Source organism: Callorhinchus milii, unplaced genomic scaffold (assembly GCF_018977255.1).
Source record: "Callorhinchus milii isolate IMCB2004 unplaced genomic scaffold, IMCB_Cmil_1.0 Scaffold8, whole genome shotgun sequence".
NCBI lineage: Eukaryota > Metazoa > Chordata > Chondrichthyes > Chimaeriformes > Callorhinchidae > Callorhinchus > Callorhinchus milii.
In genome coordinates this window covers 21,327,481-21,349,614 of record NW_024704749.1, presented here as the reverse complement: position 1 = coordinate 21,349,614, position 22,134 = coordinate 21,327,481, and the positions used below count along the sequence as shown (strand labels likewise).

Here is a 22,134-nt window from a genome sequence, read left to right as displayed (position 1 = left end):
GCTGCACCTCCATTGATATTCTGCTCCTGCAATCTCGCCTTGGCTTTATTCTGGGAAAGAGTTTTTAAATGAGAACAGCCTCGGGGTCAGCCCCAGGCAGTCAAGGTGGATCAATGAACATCTCTTTAATAGAATCAGCTGCCTCTCGATCTCCGGGCAGCACAGATTCGCTTCTATCAGGTTACAATGGTGCAGAAACAGCAGTAAATTAAGGACGGTTTTGATCTGTTCTCACCCATTCATTTCTGTGCCACAAACTCCTGTTTGGAGTAACTTGTTTTACTTATAACTTTTACACTAACACGCACTCTTTGATCTCTAGTGTCCAGGTAACATAACATCCTACTGTACTGTAAATGAACACTTCCAACAAGGCCTTTAATAAAGTATAGTACTAGATCAGAGATTTATTTTACTAACTGCCTGTGCTTACCAGGTGGTAAGACAACAGCGAATTTACATTTATATCGCGCTTCTCACGTCAGGTAGAAACTGTCTAAAGAAAGAAGCGAAAGCTGGAAATCCAGAGCTTGAAATGTGCAAAGGTTTGAATGAGGGGTGGGTTGGGGTTGGGGTTGGGGTTGTGGGGGGGGGGGAAGGGTGTAAATTGTGCTTAACTTCTCCCAGTTGCTTGTATAAAACATTGGTCTGGATTTAATAATAATAATAATAATCCTTGCATTTGATATAGCGCTTTTCACGTCGGGAGGACGTCCCAAAGCGCTTCACAGAACACACTGTAAAGTGAATTGACTGTATATTTGTGGGCGAACGCGGCAGCCAATTGCGCACAGCAATGTCCCACAAACAGTCGTGGATTGAAAATGACCAATTTATTATTGTTTTTGGTTTTGGAGGGATTATTTGAAGAGTCAATCATGGTAGCTAAATTTACAGAAAACTAGGAATTAGCAGTGGAATGAGACGAGGTAGCCAAGATCTTAGAAAGAGCTCAATAGGGTTTGCACTTGAGATGATGACTGGTACATAAAGACAAATGTAATACCATGTAGGATGGTACAGAACCTGACAAGGGGAAAGCTAAAGGAAATCTTAGAATAGTCAGTTGATGCCTCTATCACAATGTTCAATAAACAAGCAGTAATTGTTTCACTTATAACTTTTACACTAAATAACTCATAGATATCAAACACAAGTTGTTATGGATATAGTATTTCATGGCTGTTTGTGCGGAACATGGCAGTGCCAAAATAAAAGTAGCTCTTTTAGCCATTTAGCTCTTACAAAATAGCGCTTTAAGCGCTCTGGGACTCTACCCGGCGTGAGGGGCGCGATATAAACACAAGTTGTTGTTGTAGTATTACTTGTAATAACAATAATAATAATTTTCACGGGAATCAGAGAGGTGGACAGTGTCAGCATTGGAGCCACGAATTGGAAATGTCCTCCCGACTTCATAATTGCAACCGGTTAGAGGGGGTTAAAGGGTGAAACGAGACATTGATATTCAGAATATTTTTTCGGGTTGTTGGCATGCGGGACGACCCAAGCCCGCGGTCATTCTGGTAAGACGGTCGGCCCGTTACCCGAGCTGTTTGCGTGGAACGGGGAGGGCGGTGCCAAACATTTTAAAAAAAAGCTACCGCGTTTTGCTGACAAAATGCACAGTCACTACACCCAGTCAGGCGCTGCGGTGGGTTAATTGCCATTCATTCATTCATCGATGGCCACCAAGTGAACAACAAACACAGGGCGGCGCAGTTGCACCTCTCGGTCAGTAGGGGGCGAGGAAGCTTTGGGCGTCAATGTGGGCCGATTGGGGCGGGTTCACGCGCAATTGGGCGGTTTTTAAAAAAAAAGAGCGGGTGCCTAATTTTTAATTTAAACCTTCCAAACGTTTTTATTCCCCCCCCAACCACCCCTTTGAAGACCTTTTCCTGACGCACAAAGTTTCAAACGCACTGAAACTAAATTGGGGGCCACTCCCGGTGCTGCAATGCAAAATATTGGGCTACTTCGAGGCTACTATCGGGCGACTGAGGCGCAAAGCCGTTGCCATCTCCGGGTGAGGCTGTAATGGCGGACGCACGGCTGCAGGTGGCGCCCGCGGCGGTTGCTGTGGAATGGCGGCGGCCCAGCGGCAGGTGGCGCTGTTGTGGGAGGAGCGGAGGCCGGCGGCTGTCGGGCTGGGGGCCGGGCCGGGCCCCATCGTGTCCGCGCTCTGACTCCTTCGCAGCGGGCGGGCGGGAACCACCTCTGAGCGGCGGTTGGTACCGAGAAGCGGAGGCGCCGCGGCGGCCCCCGGCACCGGCGGCCGGAGATGTCCGGGAGGCTGGAGAAAGCAGGTGAGTGAGTGAGGGAGGGAGGGCGGGAGGGAGGGGGCGGGGAAGGGGGAGACGGCTGTCTGTGTGTGTGTGGCTGCCGACGCCCCCCTCCCCTTCGGGCCGCGGGAGAGGCCGAGGCTGTGTGTGAGGGGAGTGGGCCCGCGCGGCGCCTTCTCTCCCCGCCCCCCCAGTGAGGAGAGCCCCCCCCCCCCCCCCCGGCTGGCGGTCCGGTCCGCTGCGGGCGGTTGGCATTGCGGAGGGGGCGCGGGCGGGGCCGGGGAGTGCCCGCAGTGGGGCATCAGCTGCTGATAGAGGCCGCCAGGAGGCGCACTGAGCACTCCCCCCCCCCCCACCAGCCCCCAACCCTGTACCCCCCCCACCAGCCCTGTACCCCCCCACCAGCCCTGTACCCCCCCACCAGCCCTGTACCCCCCCACCAGCCCTGTACCCCCCCACCAGCCCTGTACCCCCCCACCAGCTCCCTGTACCCCCCCCACCAGCCCCCAACCCTGTACCCCCCCCCCCACCCCCCCCCCAGCCCTGTACCCCCCCACCAGCCCCCAGCCCTGCACCCCCCCCCCAGCCTGTACCCCCCCCCCCCAGCCCTGTACCCCCCCACCAGCCCTGTACCCCCCCCCAGCCTGCACCCCCCCACCAGCCCTGTACGCCCCCACCAGCCCTGTACCCCCCCCACCAGCCCTATACCCCCCCCAGTCCTGTACCCCCCCACCAGCCCTGTATCCCCCACCAGCCCTGTACGCCCCCCCCACCAGCCCTGTACCCCCCACCAGCCCCAGCCCTGTACTCACCCCCTCCCAGTCCCCGACCCTGTGCCGCCTCCCCGACCCTACACCGACCCCCCCCCAACCCTGTATCCCCTCCACCAACCCTATATCCCTCCATTCCTATAACCCTCCCAACCCTATATATCCCCATACTATAAACCCCCCCAATAACCCTATTATCTTCCCCCCAACCAAACCCTATAACCACCGCAACCACCTTATAAGCCCCCCCATCATCACTTATAATCTCTCCGCATACCATAATTTCCCCCAAAACCATACCCCGTTAACCTTCCTCCAACCAAACCTATAACCTTGCCTTCCCTATAACTCGCGCCCCACCCCCTCTCACCAACCCTACAGCCTCCCTCAAAGCTCCTCACCCCCCAACCCTATGAACCTTCCGATGCTTCCAATTCTAACGCCCCATTAACCCAACCCGAATGTACATTATGTCTGGGGATTGGGAAGAAATGGAGAATAATCTCAGTCAAGCGGACTTGATCCTCCAGCCTCAATAATAATAATAATAATAATAATAATCCTTGCATTTGATATAGCGCTTTTCACGTCGGGAGGACGTCCCAATGCGCTTCATAGAAGACACTGTAAAGTGAATTGACTGTATATTTGTGGGCGAACGCGGCAGCCAATTGCGCACAGCAATGTCCCACAAACAGTCGTAGATTGAAAATGACCAATTTATTATTGTTTTTGGTTTTGGAGGGAATATTATTAGGCTCTGTGTGGAGTAAGGAAACTTGCCCAAGGTTTCGCCCTCTGCCTGGAATTGAACTCAGGTCTCTCACTTGCAAAGCGAGTGCTCTAACCACTGAGCTACAGGACTCCACAATAACCAGAAGTGGAAGTGCTTGTGCACCACCAAAAATTCTGAGTATTGTGACCAAAATGGAATAACTGAGAGTTGGTCAGTTATTGTTGTTGTCTTTTTTTTTACTGGACAAGGAGTCCACATCAAAATTTGTCAGCTTTTTCCAGTGACTGAGTGAGTGTGGATGAGTGGGTGAATGTACATGTGAGTGTGTGTGTGAGTCTCATGTTAATGAAAGTATTTGGTTGATGACGGCTGCTGTATAAATGGAATCTTGTTGTTGTTGTTGCGTGAATGTTACTGTCTGTCTAACTCATCCTGATACTTTGAATACATTTTGCGTCATTGACGATGAGATTAAACCCAAGGCAGATCTAGTGTGTTTTTTTGAAGATGTGGCTGTGGATGTTGGAGCGGAGAGAGACGATCAGAACTGTTTCTGTAACCAAAGTATTTCCATACCGTCAAAGCGTTCTATTAAAGGGAAATAACAGCTGAAATATGGAGCTGTCCCATGGCGGGTTTAACTGGAATGTAAAAACTGATTTGATTCCATGACCGTACTTGCTGGGAGGGAGAAGAAAGAGGGTGGCATTACATATCTATCTTAATAAGCGTAATCAGTGACTTGAAACCCCAGTGATATCAGAGCTTTGCCAGGTTTGTGAACCAGGCCTTATCAGTGTTGTGTTTTGGTGGTCAATGTTTGTGTTAATCTTGCTGCCAGGAAGTCTGCAGACTTTACCAAACTGCTGTCTACTTCCCTCTGTTATCTCAGAATTGGGAACCTTGTGTAACCACTCAATGCACAAAGCACTCCTGATCACAGTTATAACCAGTGGATGACATTTCATGGCAAGCGGCTGGGTTATTGAATGCACCCGGCAGTCTTGACCAAGAGCATAGGGCCCAATGGTAGACGAATGGTTTTGCCCAAAGTAATCTATACTGTTCTATTTCAGCGTTTCAGTTTTAACCTTTGAAACAATCGCACCAGTGTTGAAAGCGAGCTTCCCACAGGATGGTTTAGTCTGTTCTCGAGTCTGAAGACTGTTCTTGGGGAGTATCAAATGAGGTATACACTGGATCAGTATCAGAAGACAAATTGCGTTGTTGAAAATCAGGCTGTGTCAGAATGAAAGCGTTAAGTGTTAAATTCGTGGTGGAATGCGCCGGTTCACTTCACCGGCCTCTCTTACTGAAGACTTAAGTGTAACAATAAGAAAATGGACCTTTAGGCTTGTTTAGGTCTTTAGGTTGTTTTGGGCGGTTTGGATGGATCCCTACAGCTGTTGAATCTGCAAGTGAGGGGCCTGGGATTATGCAGCCAGGGCTGGGAACCAAGGTTGCTCAAAGTGCTGTGGCGATGCTATAGCTATATTGCTGGTGGCTGAAGTGAAATGACTCAATTATTGAAGGTGTAAACACTGTATCAGGTCACCTTCTTATTCTTGACCAAATTCTGCATTTGACTTGTCATTAAAAAAATTGGAATAACTTCTGTGAATTGCACACAGGACTGTGCAAAGCAACAAAACTGGAGAGTTTCAAATAGTTAATTTGACAGTGAGAAACGCTGCACCTAATGAGGTAAAAAACTTGTCTGCTGCTGCCGTACATATGTTTAAGTTCTTTTCTCTCTTAAACATTTCCCCCCTCCCCTGTGTGCCATGTAATGTACCAACAAAAGGAAGATTTTTTTTAACAGTTATTAGGACATGGAATGCCCTAATTGGTGGTTGTAAAGCAGAATCCAGACTAGTTTTTAAAAGACAATTACAAGAATGTTTGAAAAGGAAAAAACATAAAGGCATATGGGGAAAGGGTGGTGGATTGGGACAAAATCAATAGCTCTTTAGACAGTCGACTCAGGCACAATAGACCGAACGACCACCTTCTGCGCTGTTAAATTCTGTGATTCCTGTTAAAAGGGCAACTGGGTTCACTGTTCTTTATGTGAGCTCTAACCAAGGATCAGAGAGGGAGAGAAGCTGTAACTTTTTTGAAAATAAATGCTCGAGATACAGTCCAGTAGTGTAGTGGTTAGCATGCGCGCATCGCAAGCGAGAGGACTCGTGTTTGATTACCGGGCAGGGCAAAACCTGAGGCATGTTTCCTTACTCCACCTCTGTTTACCTAGCAGTAAGTAGTCGATTGGCGGGAAAAAAATTCTGGTCACTCAATCCACGTGTGCAATTGGCATTTCTCCTACAAATATGCAGTCAATCCACTTTAAAATATATTCTGAGACGTCTCATTGGCTGATAAAGCACTATAATCAAATGTGAGGATTATTATTAAACGTGCTGAGTGGTGCAACAACAACAACAATATTTCATTTAGAGAGCGCCTTTCACGTCAGGAGGACGTCCCAAGGCGCTGCACAGTTGGGTCATGACCCGAGCAGGGGGGAAATGGTCAGGGTGAGGGGAGGGAAGGGAGGGAGCGAGGAGGGGGAAATGGTCAGGGTGAGGGGAGGGAGCGAGGAGGGGGTAGAGAGTCGAAAGGGGAGCTGAAGGCACGGTCAAAGAGAAAGGTCTTGAGACCGGCCTTGAAGGAGGAAAGGGAGGAGGCGGCGAAGGCACTGGGGGATGGAGTTCCAGAGCCTCGGGGCTGAGAGGCTGAAGGCCCGGCCACCGATGGTAGGGCGGTTGGGGCGGGGGATGTGGAGCAGACCGGAGCCAGAGGAACGGAGGGTACGGGCAGGTAGGTAGGGGGATAGTAGGTCGGAGAGGTAGGAGGGAGCGAGGCCGAGAATGGCCTTGTAGGTGAGGATGAGGATCTTGAATTCGATCCTCTGGGGGATGGGGAGCCAGTGGAGGGGAGCGAGGGTGGGAGTGATGTGGTCGCGGTGTCTGGTGCGGGACAGTACACGAGCTGCAGAGTTCTGAATGACCTGCAGTGTGGAGGGAGGGCCGGGAAGGCCGGCGAGGAGAGAGTTCCCATAGTCCAGCCTTGAGGTGATAAAGGCGTGAACCAGAGTTTCAGCCGCGTGAGGGGTGAGGTAGTGCCGTAGTCTGGCGATGTTCCGGAGGTGATGGAAGGCGGTGCCAGTTGTGGTGCGGATATGAGGAAGAAAGGACAGCTCAGGGTCGAACAGAACCCGAGGTTCCTGATGGCTTTGAGAGGTGGAGAGTGCAGCCTTGGATGCTGATGCTGTCAGCGCCTGAGGTGCGGAGGCGCTGACGTGAGCCAATCAGGAGGGCCTCAGTTTTGCGCACGTTGAGCTGAAGAAAGTTGTCTCTCGTCCAGGACTCGATGTCGGACAGGCAGCTGTCAGGACATCGGTGGTCGTGGAGTTGAGGGTAGAAGAGGAAAGGTAGAGTTGGGTGTCATCCGCATACATGTGGAAGTTAACCCCATGTCTGCGGATGATGTCACCAAGGGGGAGCATATAGAGGGTGAAGAGGAGGGGACCGAGGACAGAGCCCTGAGGGACACCGCATGAGACAGTGCGGGGGGTGGAGGAAAAGCCGTTTGTGGAAACAAATGAAGACGGTGGGAGAGGTACGACCTAAACCACTCAAGGACAGGGCCTTGAAGGTTGAGGTGGGAGGACAAGCGGTGGAGGAGGATAGCGTGGTCAACCGTATCGAATGCGGCCGATAAGTCGAGGAAGACGAGAAAGCAGAGGGAGCCCTGGTCGCAGATGGTCAGGATGTCATTAATGACCTTAACCAGGGCAGTTTCTGTGCTATGTGCAGCACGAAAACCCGACTGAAGGGGTTCGAATAATGAATGGGTGGAGAGGAAAGAGCGCAGCTGGGAGACGACAACTCTTTCAAGGACCTTGGACAGGAAGGGGAGGTTGGAGATGGGCCGGTAGCTGCGACGCATCAAAGGAGGGTTTTTTCAAGGTGGGAGTGATGGTGGCAGTTTTTAAGGGAATGGGAACAGAGCCAGAGGAGAGGGACGGGTTGATGATGTCTGTGAGAAGTGAGGCAAGGAGGTGGAGCTGGGAGATAAGGAGTGGAGTGGGGATGGGGTCAAGGGAGCAGGTGGTGGGTTTCAGGGACAGGATGAGTTTGGTGACAGAGGGTGGGGAAACGGGTTCGAAGGTGTGTAGGGGAGGATGGGTAGGAGTCGGAGTGTGGGAGGGAGGGGGTGGGGGATGTGTGGGAGTTGGAGGGGCAGTGACCGTGGAGCGGATTCCCTTGATTTTGGATTCACAGAACCATATAGGTGTATAAGACTAGCTTTAACTACAGTGTCATGCCGACAATGACCGCTGCTGACTTCTCCTCTCCAGGAGGCAGTAATGTGTGCTGAGGGATAGTTCCATGGAAGAGGCTTTTTGAGTATCTGTCAGTCACTTTCTCTCAGAAAGTGCAGTGATGAGAAGTGAGCACAATTATTCCAAGTGAGGCTTTTTGTAGAGTGTCAATGGAGGCACTTGGACATAGAAGCAGCCCTGCTGACGTACATGCCATGCCTTTGGCAGCTGCCATGAAAATTCCAAGAGCAGCGACGGAGTTACATTCATGGAGATGTCTGGCCCCAGAATAGAAGCCATGTGTCGTGACTCACTGATCTAGAATGAGGTTAGGGTCCTGAGCTTGTACAGACTGAGAGACGTAAAATAACTGCAAGTTGGAACTTCAGGGCTTTGTGGATAGAGACATTCACGGTGCGTTTCATTCCAGCCAGCGGCTGAAGTTCAGGCGGGTTATGTGAAATATCAGGGCCTGAACCTGGGGGAGCCAGGGCAGACTTCAAGAGAATTACCTTCTGCTTGGAATGCTGCCCCTTTAAAAGCAGTGTGTGTCTAAAAACACACACAAAAACACACACGCACACATTACATAAACACACGTATGTGTGTGTGTATATTTTATGTTTATATAAAAAAATATACACACATTATGTATGCAATGCATATATGTAACGCTTTGATTCTTTGGGTGCCAGTAAAGACGTCCATGTCATTTCACAGCTGCTATCAAATACTTCTCTTCACACAACCTTTTTTTTTCACTTTAAGGAGTTAGTGTCGTTGTCAGTTTGGGTTCCAATTCTTTTGTGTTGTAGCCAAGCATTACACAGAATGGTGAATCTTTACCAAATGCCCAGCGAACTGTACCCTGCCCCCTGGGTGTAACTTGTCAATTGGCCAGTTCGGAGAGGATGTGTTTTGTAACTATTTTGGAGATGTTTACCCTCTGTGCAGCAGCAATACAGTTGCCGTGGACATTTGCACATCCGGAACGTGCGTATCCCAAAACCTCAGTTATCTAAAAGCCGTTCTGTCTGCCTGTTTGTAGCAAACCAGTGCCTGACTGGTGTGGATTCTTGTCATTCTCTTGGCTCTGAACGTTGGCCTGGCGCCAGTGGAGCACTGATTCACTGTAGCTGAATCGGAGTGATAGTTGGCTGTTCCATACTATCAGCTTCATTCTGCCTTTGTACTGTTGAGGGTGTAAAGATCGTATTCAGATTGTAGCAAGAGCATAATTCTGGAAGTTCTCCAGAAGCAGAGTGGCAGGAAGTGCTGCTTATGAACTGAGAATGGATTTCCTCGTAAATGGGCTAGCGAGCTTGTATAAAGCGAGTGAACTGGGTGGGGGGGAGGTGAGAACAAGCCAATGTGAGCAAACAAGTGTGTGTTTTTTGTGTGCACGAGTATGTCTGTGTATGTGTGTGTGAACGAAGCTCACAAGTGGTATAAAAGTGTGTCGCACTGATGGGCGCAGTTAAAGGTGGTAGCCTGAGGTGTACAATTAGGTAAAACCGGGTGTTGCATTCAGATAAGTTTTCAGTTTTTTCTTGATTGCATATTTCTTGATTTACGGCATAAATGAAGAAATATTCAATCCATAAAATGTATTTTGTGGCCGACCATAACGGTTTGTCTAATGCTTGAAATGCAAATCTTTTGTGAGTCATTTATTTTTACATGGCTGTCTGACTTGTGGTTAAAGTTACCTTCACTAATCAGGCACAAATGACTGCTGCATCAAAGCATCCAGTGTTGTTGTTGCTTTGCTGCATCCTGTTATGAATCTTCAATGGTCTCATCATTCTATTAACCTGTTGCAATGTGGAGCTCACATGTGATGTTCTTATACATCAGCAGCAGTCTGTCTCCCTCCTCTCTGATATAAACACAGAAGTCGTTGGAAACACGCAGTAGATCAGGCAGCATCTATGGAGAGAGGAAAATGAGTTAGCGTTTCCGATCTATGACCTTTCGTCAGAATCAAAATGGCAAACAACAATGACCCCTCTGATATTGTTGATTGCCATTCTCATCAAGTTACCTAGAGTCGTACAGCACGGAAACAGGCCATTCAGGCCAACATGTGTGTGCCGGTGATCTCATCTATTCTGATAGTTATGCTTTGTGCAGACTCTATGATTATGGGATCACCGGATGTAGGGTGATTTGAGCTGGGGAGCTTGATCGTCCACACAAGGACTTACTTGGAATTGTGATGTTAGAACAATGGACTTGTTTTGAGCTGTTGAGGAACGTGTGCAGTGTTTACTTGAACAGATTAGCACTTATAACGCTGTGAGTGCGGAATGTGCTTGACTCCTCCTCAGGTCTGTCTGCACAAATGGTATTCGTTCCTCCGGCCATCCTTCGTGTATTCTGGTCCTGTACGATTATCTATTTTTACCATAGGTTTTCAATCAGAGACTGACTACGAGTGGATTTCGCAAGTTTTATTTTAACATCATAATCTCGTAAGTGGTGAAAGAAAGAATGTTGGTCTTTCCTGTGGTGCCCGTGGAGTCCTGTAGCATAGTTGTTGTAGTATTCACCTCGCAAGTGAGAGGACCTGTTTTCACTTCTGGGCAAGCTGAAACCTTAGGCAGGTTTCCTTACTCCACACGCCTCTGTTTAGCTTGCAGTAACTAGGAACCCGGTTGTTAGTCGACTGGCGGATCACTTTTCGGGGGTAATAATCCATCCAAAAAATAATAATAATAATTTGGTCACTCAGTTCATGACTTGTTTGTGAGACACTGCAGTGCACAATTGGCTTCCATGTTTTGCCCCCAAAATATAGTCAATTCACTTTACAATATATTTATGTGAAGCGTTTTGAGACGTCTCAATGATGTGATAAGGCTCTATATCAAATGTGACTATTATTGCTATAATAAACATAACCGATGACGCATTCACATCCTTTGGATCTTGGGAGCAATGGAGAAGGGGAAGAAACAAGAATTCAGTGTAGTCGTGTACTGATGATGCAGTTTGGATGTACACATTTGTTTTCATATTGACTCATTTATATGTGTGTGTGTGGCGCTCTGCGATTGTGAAGATCATTTCCTGGCCTAGTCTATAGGCCAATTGCCGTAAATATAGACTGAATTTGTGAACCTTTGAGCTGAGTTAGTGTCGCACCCTGAGGGTAAAAGTGCTATAATTAGTGCTAGTTTTACCAAGTATTGCAGCCTTAGTTGCAGGATGCACTTGTATCGGACAATATTGAATGCGGTCTTTTTAATGTTTACTTGTGTAGCTTTTCACACCTGAGCTTGTGGGGGGGGGGGGGGGGAGAGAATTTTTTAACTCCATGCTGTGACTGCCTATGCTCTGTTTCCCTGTCAACCCTCAACTCTCCTTAATCAACCTTTCGTTCTATAATCCTTGCATTTGATATAGCGCCTTGTCACGTCTTCGAGATGTCCCAATTGCTTCACAAGACATACTGTAAAGTGGAATAGGAAAAATGGTTTAATTTAAACTTTTTTGTAGTTTAATGTCTTTATTTTAAGTAAACAGTTTTAGCCAAAAAGCTAACGGAAGTCTGAGGAGTGAGTGACCGAGTGAATCTTCCTGGGCACGTAACCATGACACAAACTCCACAGGATTTGCCATAAAATTCTCAATGGCTGTTGCAGGAGCTGAGAAATATCACAATGATACAGTTGGAGGAATGACAGGCTGACACGTTCAAGTGTCACTTTTGGGGCAGAAAAGGGGAGCAGTGCTGCCAGTAACTTGAGAGTGCTTAATGCCAACGCTACCCAAAGTGTCAGCTTGGTTCAGTTAATAGCTATTGTCAGCGCCTTGGGACATCCTCCCGACATGAATGTAATTTTATATTGTATTGTGGGCTATTGCGATGTGCAAACTGGCTACCGTATTTGCTGACACAAAATGGTTATTCCGCCTGATAGTAATTATCTGTGAAGTGCTTTGAGATATTTCAGTGTTCTCGACATTATGTCAGACAAAAGATTACTATTATATGCCATGAAGTCGGCAGCTCTTAGCAATATTTGAAGATAGCCGTGAGACTGCGGGCCAGCTAGAGAGATTATGAGCAGGAAATGGTTCCCATTTAGTTGTTCAGAGTTGACTTACTACAGATGACCGGAGGGAGAGATGGAACCTTTGATGGTTCTGTCCCGCAGCTCGGGAACCAACTATTGACTGTTCAGTGCTTTGGGGCGTCCTCTGACACCTAAGGTGCGATTATAAATGCAATTTGCTGTTGTTGTCTTGTGTGTTGGCCCTCACTGAGTTGGGAGGGTGCAGCACCTCGCTTGTCAGTAAAGTTGAAATATATTCTCGTAAACCGAGGGCGTGTGTGTGGCTGCTGTGTGAAATTCTCGCTCAAGAACCAGGAAATGAGGGGAGAAATTGATTAGAATTCACAAGAGTGGACATGGGCCAGATTTCCTCAAATCATGGAGGGGTGGGGGGGGAAGGAGGAACGAAAGTGAAATGGGTCATAGACAAAGGAAATCTAAAAATAATTCTTTTAAATATTCCATTTCATAACTTCTTCCATATGACCATGGTAGAGAGGGGAAATCTACAATAGAGCTGGTTCCCCTATCTGCCTGTAAACCAAAACTCAGGAGCTTGTTTTGAGTTGGCTTTTGACCACAGACTCAGTCTGACTGGCCAGATTTTGTCCCCTCATCACGATACTAACACAAAAATCCTGACCGGGCTTCCTATCTGTGGTAGCGTGCAAATGGTTTCACATACAGAAGTGGCTTCACTTCTCCCTTAGCAATACTATTAATGGCAGGGTCACTGCCTCTGGCTTCATTGCATCAGCACTGAAAGTGTCCCTGGTCGATGCAGTGGTTGAGCTTCTGAGTTTAGGGACAGAAACAGTCAGATTTTGCACTTTTATGTGATGGCTGTTAGCCTGACTCTGTTAGGAGCACTGTCGTCTCTGTGTCACAAGGTTGTGAGTTCAAGCCCCATATTTTTTTACCTTGAGCTGATAGTCTCAGCAGACATTCCAATGCAGTGCTGGGGAGCGGAGGTGATGTTAAACCAAGGTCCCATCTGCCTCTTCAGGTGTTCATTAAAGATTCATGGGAAAATTTGAAAAGAGAAGGTAGTTTCTCCCCTGGCCCAGATAAAATTGGTCACTCACTTCATGGATGTTTATGGGACATTGTCGTGTGCAAATTGGCTGCTGTTTTCACCTACAGATATACATACACAGTAGCTATAGTAAATATCCTGTAAATTGCTTTGAGACTTTTAAACTGTGCTATATCAAATGCAAGGATTATTGTTTTATCTGTTGCTACCATGCTGCACAAATGGTACAGATCTTATTACTCTCCAGAGTAGGGTATTAATAAGGCGGCTGCAACCAACTTGTCCTACGCTCGGTTGGGCATTTGAATCCTGTGTGTATAAAATGGAATGACTGAACTGTTCAATCTCAGACAACCAGTGGTGAATGTGTATGACGTTGAGAAATGCCCATCAATGATATGTTTATTGATCCTATGCTTTTAGGCTGTGGTTGTTTCTTGAGTGGGGTGTTTAGGGCTATTCAGTACAGGGGAATGGATGTATGATCTGACATTGCTGTTTGTGTTTTGAATGCTTATAGATATTTGCTACAGTGAATTGCTGAACACTGTTATTTCAGTACACTTTAATATCACACAAAAAGTATTTTTTTTAGTTACACGCAGTCATTTAGCTCAGATTAAAATTACTGTCTTGCGTTCGCTGGCAGCTATTTAAAGCATTCTTGTTTTTAAAAATAACTTTTGCTTCCAAGCAGTGCGGAGAGAGGGTGGAGGGATACAGTTTTACATCAGGAGTGGAAAAGGCAATGATTGTATTTTTAAAATGATTTAAATAACTGTAAAAATCCGATTGCATATAACTAAGTCTGACTGATGTGACTACTGTGGTGTAATGGGCGCTTCTGACACTTAATGGTTTTAGCATCACATATTCAAGTTTCCAATTGTGGGGTGTGTGTGTGTGGGGGGGGTTTGGGGTTGGGGGGTGCAGGGCACTCCATCCTTCCCATCAGATGTAAAGTTGAGGACCTGTCTGCCTGTTCAGGTGGACGTTAAAGATCTCCCGGCACTATTGGAGAAGAGAAGGGAGCTCAGCCCAGTTTCTGGCCAAAAATCCGCCAAATAAAAATGGTTCTTCATTTCATGGCTGTTTGTGGGACCTTGGTGTCTGCAAATTGGCTATTACATTTGTCTACAAGTACACATGTGACAGCAGTTTCTTGGGAAATGCTTTTAAAATGTTTTGGCACTACAGAGCCTGTATCAACTCAAGGATTATTAGTAGTAGTTATTAGTATATTAATGAGGCAAGGAGGAACAACGGCATGGAAGCCGGGAATGATGCTTTTGAGGGGAGAAAAAGAAGCTAGTAAAAGCATTTCTTAAAGTGCAATAGTTCCCCCTTCACCGTTCATCACCCAAAAGCCTACAGTTACACTTTCCTCTGATACCCAATTCAATTACCTTCGCTCTAATCTCTGTGAGTAGGTGTTGGGACCAAATTTACAATGTTTAGGGTTTCAGATGAAAGGCTGAGCACAGAAGGATGGATGATGTCGTTACTTCTTGAATGAGTTTGTACCAGAAACTACAGCTCAGTACTTCCTGTGAACTCATCTTTTCGGCCCCAAGTATACCTCTGCCTGGAGTTTTTGAAAAATCTGTCTGTGCAGCTTACGTTGGTGAGAAATGTTTCACTCGATGATGACATCATGGCTCTCCACAGGCTTTACAGGCTTTTAAGCCATTTCTCTTTTTATCACTAATTCTGTCAGCTGCAAGTAACATTTCTGAACCTCCACTAGCACTCTCACCAGACTGCCAGTCTTCCTTTTGTCCTGGGTTGCTCAGGGTTCTTTACTGTGATTCAATTCCAGCCACATCATATTGCTTTTTGAACAATGACAGATCTTAAATGAATCTTGCGTGTGTGTTGGAACACTTTGCTCTATTCAGAAGATTATAATTCATGCATTTGCCTGATCCCTGCAGTGTTGTCTCCTCCTGCAATGGAGCTGCAGATTTGGATACGCATCCATTACAAGTCTGTTTATCAATAGAGGTTGAGCAAATTGCCACCCACAGTGATTGAAGACCTGCCACAAATATACAGAGCTGCTCCCGTTGCAGAGTTGTGTGCGAGAGGCCCCTAGTCATAGTGCTGGAGCTCTGCTCTGACTTCATTTCCTTTGTTAGCAAAAGCCTCGGTGGCAGTCCGACCACTGGCCAGAGTCCTCGTCATAACGTTATCCAAATTGTCTTTCTTTCTCTTGTGCAGATTTCCATCTGTGTTTGTGGGGTCGAGCCCAGTTTTCACAGTAAATGTGATCCGTTTTTTTCAGGAATGACAAGGCTTTTGCTTGTCCCGGGATGGAGTGAGGTTTGACGCAATGCGAGCTGACCAGCAATTACCCTTTAAACAATGCACTTTATTATCAGAGATAATCAAAACACCACTTCCTTTCCAAAGCAGCTATTTGTAGTGCGCTAAAGCTGCCATCTGGTTTTCCTTTATCTGAAATGGAATGTAGCTGTTCCCAGATCAGTCCTGTCGTAAGGTCTGGCTGAAAAATATAACTCGCCCCCAACTGAAGCAGGCAGTACAGTACAGTAATTGCACGTTAGCCTGTCCGTTTCTTGATCCTGATGGGATCTGGGCCACCCACTCGTACGGTTTCCGTTGTTTGTCACCTACTTGTTTAGAGTAAAGCCTTTGGTCTCTGTGCCATGTCTGTAGACGAACGAGATGAATGCTTATCGGCTCTGGTCTATCGGTGTGGATTAGTTAGGGTGCAGATGTGTGTCGGAGTCTCTCAAGGTATTCAACTTAGGTGGACTAATCAGATCTCTGTTCTGTGCAGCTGCAGGCTGCATCATGAACTGGTTGTATTGACTTGCTCACTTCCCTCCCGAGTGTCAGCATAGCGCAATGAGTAATGGTGGTGACTGGTCTTTTACTTACAGAAATGAAATCTGATACCGCAGCCCTGATTTGTCTTTCCTTTCATGTTTTCCCAATACAATACGCAGGATCCCACTCTTGAGTAATCAGCCAGAGAGATTGTAACCTCTGTTGGCAGATGCTCTGAGATGCTGCCTCATGTGAAGGCTGCTATAGAAATACAAACTGTTGCCATTGTAAGACCCTCATCACACCAGTCTTTGCCAGGCTCCACTGGGTTCCAATTACCGAACGGATTGATTTCAAGATTGTCTCACTCGTTTTCAAATCCCTAAAATGTCCTCGCACCTCCCTACCTATCCGATTTGCTCACCCCCCCCCCCCCCCACTCCCCCACCCGCTGCCTCCACTCGGCTGGCTACGATCTCCTGTTCGTCCTTCAATCTCTCCGCTCCACCATCGGTGGCTGTGCCTTCAACCACTACGCCCCGAAATTCTGGAACTCTCCCCCTGAATCCCACATGCCTCTGTTTACACTGAAGTAAGTTAGGAACCAGGTTGTTAGTTGGTTGGCAGATCGCTTTCCAGGGATAATAAGTTTTTTTTAAAAAAATTAGTCCCTCAATCCATAACTGTTTGTGGGACACTGCTGTGCGCAATTGGCTGCCGCGTTTTGCCCACAAAATATAGTCAATTTACTGTACAGTGTATTCTGTGACGTGATTTGAGACGTCTCAACGATGTGATAAGGCACTATATCAAATGCAAGGATTATTCTTCTTCTCTTCCTCTCTCTTCCCTTCTGCAATCTTCTCGTTGTTGATCCTGACATGGTGACCAGGCAGCATACCCTTCCTTCCCCCACACCCATGGGCCAGTGGGTTGGAGCACTATGGTACCATGGCTACAGGATCTGCCCTTCCTGTCTCACTGAATGGATTTCCTGCGTTGCTTTCTTCCCTTTTAATTTTGGCGTTTCTCCCTCGTGATGTATCGTTGCTATACAGCAGTGTTATGTTCTATTTTAGATACAGACTCGGATACGTAATTTGACGGATTTAAAGTGAGAAAGAGGGGAGGAGACTGACTCAGAGCTACTGTACGGTCCACGCTATTTGCCTCTGTTCAGGTTGACATTAAAAATCTACATAAAAGGACGAGGGGTCCTGGCTAACAATCCCCCTTATAAAATTGGACATTCACTTTACGGCTATTTGTTGCTGTACAAATTGGCTGCAGCTTTCGCCCACACAGTCACAACACTTTACAGCGAATCCTAGGAAGTGCTTTGAGACGTCCTCCTGATGTGAAAGACGCTGTATCAAATGCAAAGATTATTATTTAGCAAATTAATACTTCATGGGCTTACTTTGAAGCAACAATTATAATCAACTAAAGTTATTGTGTTCATAACAGTAGTATTTAGACCTAACCTGTGGATGGATATGATCCTAAACCACTATACAATTAAAGTAATGTATAGCTGTTAGTTTTGTGTACTAAATTAACGTGCATACAAAAATTGATATAAGGTTTGTCGCATTTAATTGCATTGTTGGTGTTTTTGTTTGGTAGCCTATAGCAATTTTTAAAAAAAAATTTGAACCCATCATTTCTATTCCTGTATCCATTATCTGAATACAGTAGTGCTCCCGTGCTGGACTTGTGAATAGTTCCCTGCATTGTATGAGTGGCTGCTCTTTGTTTGGTAGCATAGACCCGCGCCTTTGAATATTATTGTACTGCAGAATAGATCCAATAGATCTTGCTCTCAGGGATTTGAGCTCACAGATTATGGTGACCCTGTGAGCGAGCGCTGCATTGCCAGAGGTGTTATCCTTCAGATGTGATAACAAACAACGCCCTGGCTTGTCCTCCCGACATGAAATACTGTATATTTGTTATTATTGACAACAATGAGACGACTTGTTATTCTGTTCTTTAAACCGTGATGAAATCTAGATTGTGCAGTGGGTTCACATGCCAGAGACCTCAGTTTGGATTCTGTGTATAAAAATGGTCTTTCTTTGTGGTGCACAAGTACTCATGTGAAAGTAGTTTCAGCAATTTCTAATCCAGATCCTAGTAGAGCCATTGGGTTGCCTCTTCACTTGGGTCGAGGGAATGATTGGTTCCTGAGCCCTTCTGAGGTTGGAGCTAAGAGACATTTTTGGAGTGGAGAGGGTTTTGGACTGTAGTTGGGTCTCATATCCGATCACCAAAATTACCTGAATTGGTTATGGGTCTGATTCACCAAGCGTATTTCTACAGTGTTATCTAATGCTATTGCTGCATAAACTGATAGATAAATGAACCTATGGTTCATGCAAAGCCACTTCTGTTTTGGTGAATAAAGATCACTTTCTATTAGAAGGAATATTAGACAGGAAAGAAGAAAAAGCAGTAATCATTCCCTCATTGGGAGTTAGATATCTCGGAGTTACATTTCATTTCCCCCCTTCCCCCCCCCCACACACACACACACACCCCCATTGCAAAACAAACCACTACATAAATATATTCTCTGCGGAGCTCAAGAAGAAAAACGCTCCTTTGGGGCATTTGGGCAGGTAACAACTTGTAGTGAGAATGACTGCAGCATACCTAAGGGAGGAATGCATCACTGACTCGTAGCACAATCCAAAGTGCTTTGTTTAACTCTTTGAGAGTTGGATTTCCTCTCTTTGCAAAATAACCCATTTGAAATGGCGGTGGCTGCAGGGCTCTGTGTGGGGGCGAGGGGAAGTGTGTTGAGTGGCTAGCGGGAGAGGGACTATGGATGGGGGAGGGATTGGGACAGAGGGTGGGTGGTGGTCGCTGGGTGGGGCAGCAGCTCCTGGCTTCCCAGGTGCAGACATGCTCAGACACAGACTAAACCTCATTCAAATAATCTCATTCAAATAATTGCACCACCAGCAATGCGGTGCTCCTCCCAGGTATTGCACCAGAGTGAAGGTCTAGATTCTGAGCTCAAATCAACAAAGGGGGGGGGGGGCCTGAACCCTGCACTCTGATACTGATGCTTTTTCCTTTTTTTTGCTATTCCAGATTCCCAACGCTCCCACCTGACCTCATTCACCATGAAGTTGATGGATAAGTTTCACTCACCAAAAATCAAACGGACACCGTCAAAGAAAGGGAAACCTGTGGAAGTAGCGGTTAAAACCAGCACTGAGAAAACTCCCAACAAGGTTGGTCTGCGCATTGCCCCCAAAAACCCAATACTCGGGAAGGTTGAAGTGCTCAGCTGGTAACTTTGGCAATATGTTGGCCAATATGTTCCATCATTGAGTGTTGAAGACATTGCCTGTGTGCAAACCCCCTCGTGGTAAATAATGAATCCAGGTATAGTACGTGAGCGCTGGTGAGTCCAAGATTAGGACACAGAAGAGATAGACCTGACTGACCTAAGTAGGAAACAAATCTTTCCTTACTGAAAATTAGAAAATCAGAAATATCGATGATCCTTCCATCTGCTAATAGTGCCTTTCTGTAGGGCTTTGCTGACAGTGTTTGTCTGTACATCTCTCGACAGAGTTTAAACCGTTTGGAGGAGCAGGAGAAGGAAGTGGTGAGTGCGCTACGGTATTTTAAAACCATTGTGGATAAAATGGTGATCGACAAAAAAGTGCTTGAGATGTTACCGGGTTCGGCCAGTAAAGTCCTGGAGGCCATCCTGCCCTTAGTACAGGTGGATCCACGCATTCAGCAGAGGTGAGTACTGTACCCATCCGTGGTTGCTGGAATTCACTGCGGTGCTCCGAATGCAACCGGAAACCACGTAGAAGCTTGGCGGCTGATGTGTTGGCTTGACGCTTGCTGTTAACTAAAAGAGATACTGATGCGATTTGAGGAAAGACACTAAACAGTCAGAGTATAACCAGTATTAGTTTACAGGGCACAGCACAGACACTGATTTGGGGTTACTTCACACACCTCTGTTTACCTAGCAATAAGTAGGAAGCCAGTTGTTTGTTGATTGTCCGGGGGTAATAAGCCCTCAAAAAAAAGTATAATTTGTTCACTGTTATATAAGACACTGCTGTGTGCAATTGGCTGCCACGTTTCGGCCTCAAAATATACAGTCAATTCTCTTTACTGTATATTCTGTGAAGTGTTTTGAGATGTCTCGGAAGACGTGATAAGGTGCTATATCAAATGAAAGAATTATTATTGGTGGATAGGTCAGCACGTGTAGTACAGAAAGTGGACAGGATGCTTGGGCGTGGAGCAAAAAGGACAGTGCTTAAACCATAGGAAGTGACAGTGAACACTGGTCTGCTCCACCTGGAGCTCTGAGTACAATCCGAGTCGCAGTGTCGCAGAAAAGGACATAATGACATTGGAGGGGGAGCAACGAGTGAAGCACAACTGGATTCATGGTTGGAATTATGCACCTGAGTTATGAGGCGTGGCTACTTGGAAGCTGGGAATGTTCCCACTGGAGAGATGACTTGGGCAGATCTTACTGCCAGAAGAAATAAACTAAGCCCTAGTTATGTTTAACATGGTGGGGGGGGTCGACAAGTTTGCAACAAAATGGTACTTCTGATCTCAAGCTCAGAAGAGGCAAGGTAAACAGTCAATTCAGGTGTAAGCATTTTACAGAGGGAGTGAGTAAGTGTGGAATAGGTGACCCTACAGGGTGTGAGTTGGTTCTTTTATGTTCCCAATGGTTGCCCCATGGAGGCAGGAACCCATTTTTTTTTAAAGTTGCCTTCAGTGACTAACAGATTAATACTGGGCAATTTAGATAACCGGTGTGAAAAACTGTCATATAGGTGCCCAGCATCTGGGCACGAGAGGCAGCGAGAGCACCCACTATGAACTGATAGCATGCCTGACTATTGAGTTAAATATTTCACATGTGGCAACACGTCTTTTTCACTCTGTCTGTGCCTCGCGCCATCGGGGGTAAGCAAAACAAATTTAGAAACCTGAGAGAGATTGCAGATAAGACATTGAGATCTCAGCATATTGGAGCGAGTGTACCAGTCCTGCTTTTACAATGGCACGCTAATCGGTTGCCTCTTAAAATAAAGATGACAACTTTTACTTGAAAGCAGCTAAGTAACCTATGCTCTTGTGAGAGCACTAATGTGACGACCTTACTCCCATATGGTCAGTCAGTGTGTCAGGTGAACATGTCAAATGCTATTCTATGGTTTCAGTATATCATTGAAGAAATTTGAAGGAGCTTTACTTGATGTCTGACCTGTGTACTTAGACTGCTGGCTCATGATTGTATCTCCACTTGAAATATTCAGCAAGTGTTTCTGGCATTTGGTCAGTGCAGAGGAGCAGGTTCAGTGCTGGAGAGATTACTTTTATGCAGACCTGAGTTGCATTTCACTGCTCCTTGTGATGATCTAAGTTTAAGAAGAGTTGCACTGGGATGTCATTTAAAGTGCCTTGCTATTTAGTGTTGTGTTCTGTGCATTGGGGTTTCCTGGAATCTTTACCATGATCTGATTTGCATCGTGTTCAATCCCAGCTTCTCAGACCGAACCAGAAAGGTTCGCTTTGCAGGCTCACTGTACCTCCTCGGGGTTGAGGAATACACAGTACTACTCAATGGGGAAAGGCGATGCAGCTACGTCAGACCATCTTGCTATTGCTTTGCTCTCGTGTGTAAGGAATGTAACTTGTACTGGCAGGTGGGCAGAGAAGCTGCAGGTCTGGCTTTTGGCTGCTGTCATTTTGTAGAGAAAGGCGATGAACAAGCCCGAAGCTGTTTCAAGCCTCAGCAGCTTATAATAAAGCATTGTCGTGTGTGGACAGAGATTGGAGGCTAGGACCAGAGCTAATTGCAGCACAATAGTTGTCGATGGATGTATTAGAAACGCGAGCATTTAATGACCATTCAGATTGTTTTTGAGAAGAGGCACTTCAGTTTTTAGTGCTTTATGATTTCTCTTATAACTTCTGCTGTTGACGTCTAACAGCACTGGCGTGAAACCTGTGGAAAATAAAGGATGTAGACTGGAGAGAAACTTCTAGTTTGAAAAAAAAACACTTTCGAAATCCATGTCAGAATGTGCTATCAGAACCTGGATGTCCAAATACCAATGTTAGGCG

The 22,134-nt window shown here is 46.4% G+C and overlaps 1 protein-coding gene across 2 annotated transcripts in view; it reads left to right on the top strand.

Moving 5' to 3' along the window:
• The first annotated feature begins 2,146 nt into the window (after positions 1-2,146).
• The window catches only part of rapgef1b (Rap guanine nucleotide exchange factor (GEF) 1b), a 60,140-nt gene continuing 40,152 nt past the window's right edge, over positions 2,147-22,134 (top strand). The window contains exons 1-3 of one of the 2 annotated variants that reach the window (XM_042337603.1): positions 2,147-2,306; positions 19,105-19,247; positions 19,592-19,770. In XM_042337603.1, the coding sequence (XP_042193537.1) occupies positions 2,282-2,306; positions 19,105-19,247; positions 19,592-19,770 (347 nt within the window). In that variant the 5' untranslated portion in view covers positions 2,147-2,281. The remainder of the gene's footprint in view (positions 2,307-19,104; positions 19,248-19,591; positions 19,771-22,134) is intronic. The other variant, XM_007902760.2, reaches the window with a different exon arrangement.